Source organism: Haemaphysalis longicornis, unplaced genomic scaffold (assembly GCF_048455015.1).
Source record: "Haemaphysalis longicornis isolate Haplotype H1 unplaced genomic scaffold, Haemaphysalis longicornis Haplotype H1 scaffold_1, whole genome shotgun sequence".
Lineage (NCBI taxonomy): Eukaryota > Metazoa > Arthropoda > Arachnida > Ixodida > Ixodidae > Haemaphysalis > Haemaphysalis longicornis.
In genome coordinates, this window is record NW_027526203.1 from 119,164,957 (window position 1) to 119,169,292 (window position 4,336).

At 49.4% G+C, this 4,336-nt stretch overlaps 1 protein-coding gene across 1 annotated transcript; it reads right to left on the reverse strand.

The window, feature by feature from the left end:
- Positions 1–1,411: 1,411 nt before the first annotated feature.
- LOC144165656 (uncharacterized) lies at positions 1,412–3,924 on the reverse strand. Its single transcript, XM_077695476.1, has one exon. The coding sequence runs from the start codon at positions 3,362–3,364 to the stop codon at positions 2,744–2,746; it is 621 nt and encodes a 206-aa protein (XP_077551602.1). The 5' UTR covers positions 3,365–3,924; the 3' UTR covers positions 1,412–2,743.
- Positions 3,925–4,336: the final 412 nt, after the last annotated feature.

Genomic DNA, 4,336 nt, shown 5'->3' on the forward strand with positions numbered 1-4,336 from the left:
CACGACGCTGGCCACTTGCCGTAAGCGACATTGTGTTACGTGACCGTTTGTCGAGCGTACCCAATATTTTACGAAACGGTTCCTTCCAGCCGTAACAGAAACAAGCCAGGTGCACATACGGTCAGAAATAAAGCAAGTGCGGACAACGCTCGCGAGTGGTAAGGTGGCGCCATCTAGGAAGACTGACGGTAACCGAGGCATTCCGCAGTTTGCTGCAGACTAAACAGCGCACTAACGTTCGTTTGAAGACCTGTCCTAGTCACGTCATATCAGATGCCACGAAACACACGATTTGGCGGCAGAACCAGAATTTTGTCTTAAATTTACTAATTTCACAGAGAATAAAGAATCGTTTGCTGCCGGGAAAGCGTGGGGGCACTATAACACACGAAATCTTTAGAATAAAACAAACGTGTATTTCGACTTCGTGGCCCCTTTAAGAAGAGCGTTTTATAACGGCTGTGCCAGTGAGGAATAAAGTATTCACTAATGTGAAAGGAAGTTAATCAGAGGCATTAACGTGATCAGGCCGAAGTCTGCCGTATGAAGAACAACCACCACAAAAACTACAAATTATACATTTGCGTATACTGAAGCTGCATGCATTTGCCAACGAATTTTCTGTTGCCGTTGCACGCATTCAGCCAGTTCAGGGCCGATTTTTGTTATCGGTTCTGGGCATTAGCGTGGAGCTGCTTCGGTACCCTTTCGCGGTGCACTATCATTTGAATAATATGTGAACCGAACTTTCTGTAACCACGTTGCGTGAAAGAGCACTGCCTGAATTCTTTTATAAAACGTGAAAATAATCAATCCGAAATTACACACCCAGAAGCAGACGTTGAGGGGTTTCTAAATGTATGGGTGGTTTGATTCAACTTCCGTTTGCTGTAGCTTTGCATCACTGCAATAATCAGCACCAACTTTACAGCAGTAACGTCGTGCTCATCCTTCTTGATGAGCAGCACAGAGATTTAAACAATTACCTTGGCTTGGCTAAACTTCGACTGGTAGAGATCTCGTTCCCTGCAGTAACTGGCGATGACCTTTCCGGGTACCACTTTCGGGCGATTTTTTAAAACAGAAATTACGCAAGGGGGCAGTGGACGTTGCGGTTCAAATGCTGTGGGTCAACATTTTATTCGTTGGAAATGAGCTGGCCCTTTGCTGTTAGTCTGTCTGCGCCTAGAAAGTTGTGCACCTTTCGTCTTCACCAGTAATTGCAATCTACAAACATCCGTTGTTCTCACTGCAACGTTTTGTGAACTCGCGAGTTCAACGAAATATCTTACGGGTTGCTCGCAATCACGGCGGTATACGTCTTATCGAGGCGAAAATGTTTCTTGGCCATCGTCGCTCTTTACAAGTTAACTTCAAAACACAGCGCATTTTGAACATGAATGTGCTGGAACGCGTTATCTTTTTGCTAATTTGATTCCCACCTCATGCTTTTCAAATATACTTGCTTAAGCTCAACACTCCACAGCCGATGCATAATTCAGTGTTTATTTCCAACATTAAGAACATATATGAAGTACACAAGTGTATAAATGCATGAAATACTGTACAGATAACAGGCACGTGCCAAAGCAACGCGAGATATCAACAGTGCTTGAAGACAGGGTGCAACCTCTTATGCAGGGCTGCACGCAGCGCAGGAGAATAAGTTGGCACTGGGAGATACAAATCATCCACATGAAATTTGAGCAAACATCTTCGCAGCGCAGTCTACGAACATTTTACTACATCAGCGAGCTGAACGAAAATACTATGAAGGGTGTCATCGCCTGCAAATGGCCTATAAAACTATTTAACGCCACGTATAAGGACTAGCATGATCGGCTCAGGGTCGGACACTGAGCAAGTGCAATATTGTTTTCTCGGCACAATTCGCCGAGATAAACTGAGAGTAGGGTTATAGGTTCTGAAATTAACAATGCCACGTAGAAAAGTACATCACAATCCAAAAATGCCCTAATGAAAGCAGAAAACCTTTTCTGCAAAGAACAGCCAGCGAAGACATCCCGAATAACAAGCGTTCTGTACGCCAATACGTCAGGGCGAACTGTCTAACAATGTAAGCTACAGGCATTCGAAACCATTCTCAAATATTTATTTATAGCCTTGAAATGAAACACTATCTTGATCTTTTAGTATATAGCTGTGATCATTTTAACTGCAATTAAATATGCTTTACGCTGAGACTCACAGTAAAACATCACTCCGAGGCAGCGCACCGCGGCAATTGTATGTGAGACTATGGCAACAATCAAGCGGCAGTGCGTTTTCTGAAATAATAGATATGTACAAAAATACAACTATCAAGGTGTAGCCATGAATCAGCGGTTGAGATTGCCTCCGGTCGCCGCTGCTCCTAACTTTGTACGAATACTTTTGCAGCACCAACAGAGGAGACATCGCATTTGGAGTGGTTTGCAGTCACTCCCTACAAAACACAATGATGTGTAAAGTGGAAGTTATGCTGTGGTGATGATTACTGGGCCATCAGTAGCATCCTGTCACGAGTTCGTTCAAAAGCACAATTCCCGTTGCTACCAGCGCCATGTTGTATAGCGTTATGTTGAGGTCTGAGCGGCTTCGACGACGACTTGCTCTGAACAGATACCAGCCAGGCGCTCCTGAGCGCATGCTTTCATCACTGCATGCACCCAGTTGCAAACCTGGGGATGAAAATTACAAGCAATGGGTACCGTGAAAGGTTGGGCGTCTCCAGGACGTGACGTCACTTCCTAAGGAGCAGTTCGCTGAGTGCGTTGATGTAGCTCTGGGCCATCTGCAGCGACTCGAACTTGGACAGCTTTCGGTCGTTACCAAGGGACGGAACCACTTCTCTCAGCCTGTCGAAGGCCTCGTTCAGCGAGTGCATTCGGCGCCGCTCACGGGCGTTCGCAGCCAGCCGCCGCTTCTTCAGCACGACTGGAGTAGGTGGTGCCTTGTCAGAGGTCTTCCTCTTGGTGCTGGCCCCTTTGCTGAATAAAGAGCTTTTGCTGCTTTCTGAATAAAACTCGCTGCCATTCTCAGCATCTGAATCGAACTCGTCTGAGCCACCATCGTCTCTCGTAGGACTCCGGAAAGGTAGCATGGAGTGTAGATGATTTGTTGTTTCACTCCGACGAGTAGCACGAAGTTCTGTGAGACTGGCAGCGGGTTCATTTACGGGTGATCCTGGCGGTAGGGTAGCAGGGCTTGACACTGGAGTCGGGCAGCCGTCCGACAGGGGCACTCCATAGGAGAAGACCTCCAGCTGTTCGGGATGAGGGTGGTGCGGCACAAAATATCGAAAGTCGGAATGCTGATGTCGTGCTTCGAAGAGGTCCACATCCGCGTGACAGCTGGCGGCCATGGCGAGTGTCGGGTTAGTAGAGTTCGTGGCGGTTGGGCACTCTACTTGTGAAGAGCTGGTGGCTGCTGTGGAGTTGCCCGCCAGCCAGCCGTGGCGTTTTCAAATGAGCCGCCAGATGGATCAAGAAAGTGTTGGAGAGGAAGGGCGAGTCGGTCGGCGGTTGCTTGGAGCAAGGAGGTGACGGCTCCTTGCGGCAGCTTGGCGTACCTGTGCCGGGCCGGTTTCGCGCGCGTGCTCTCTCACACGGTAGCGCCGGTCAGTGAAAGATTCGGAGCTCCGCAGGGGAGTGTCGCAGTTCTAGCGGCTGTCGTGCAGCTTCTGGTGCTCTTCGTAGAGGGTGAGCAGATTTCTTTGCCCCTGCTGCTGGAAATACGGCGCCCCTCTTGGGCGAGGGAACTGCCCCAGCGACCAATCAATGATTCCGCCCGAGGATCCGTCCGTTCTTTTGTTTTTCTGCCGCTCACTTCTCGTCTCCCCTTGCCGCAATCGTGGTATCCTCTCCCTACCTGCGGCTCTGCAGTTCTGCACAGCCATCCCCTGGCTTTTCTTGAATGACCAGAGAGGAGGTTTCCAGGGGAGGGTGTAAACACAGAGGGCAAGCGACTACGGGGTGCCTCTCTCCGCTCTCGCTTTACAATCGTGGCCATCGCCGGGCCGCGGCCGTCTGCGTATAATTCAGCGACTAGTTCCGTTACAAAAAATATACACACAAATAAAGAGAAGCAAACAGCAGCCTACACCAGCATTTTGCCAGCCACGCTCCTTCCTTACCCATCTAGAGCACACAATGGGGTGCTTTGGGTGCCCGCCTGTCGGGTCGCAGAAAGGCTTGCTCGGTTTTCGCATGCGCGCCCTGTTAGTTTTTCTCGAGAGCGCCGGCCTGCCTGGAAACTCGCGCTCCTCGCCTCAGTGCCTAGGGAGGAGCGATGTGCGGCCTGCTTGAGCGCAAGCAATATCTACTCTCCACAGGCA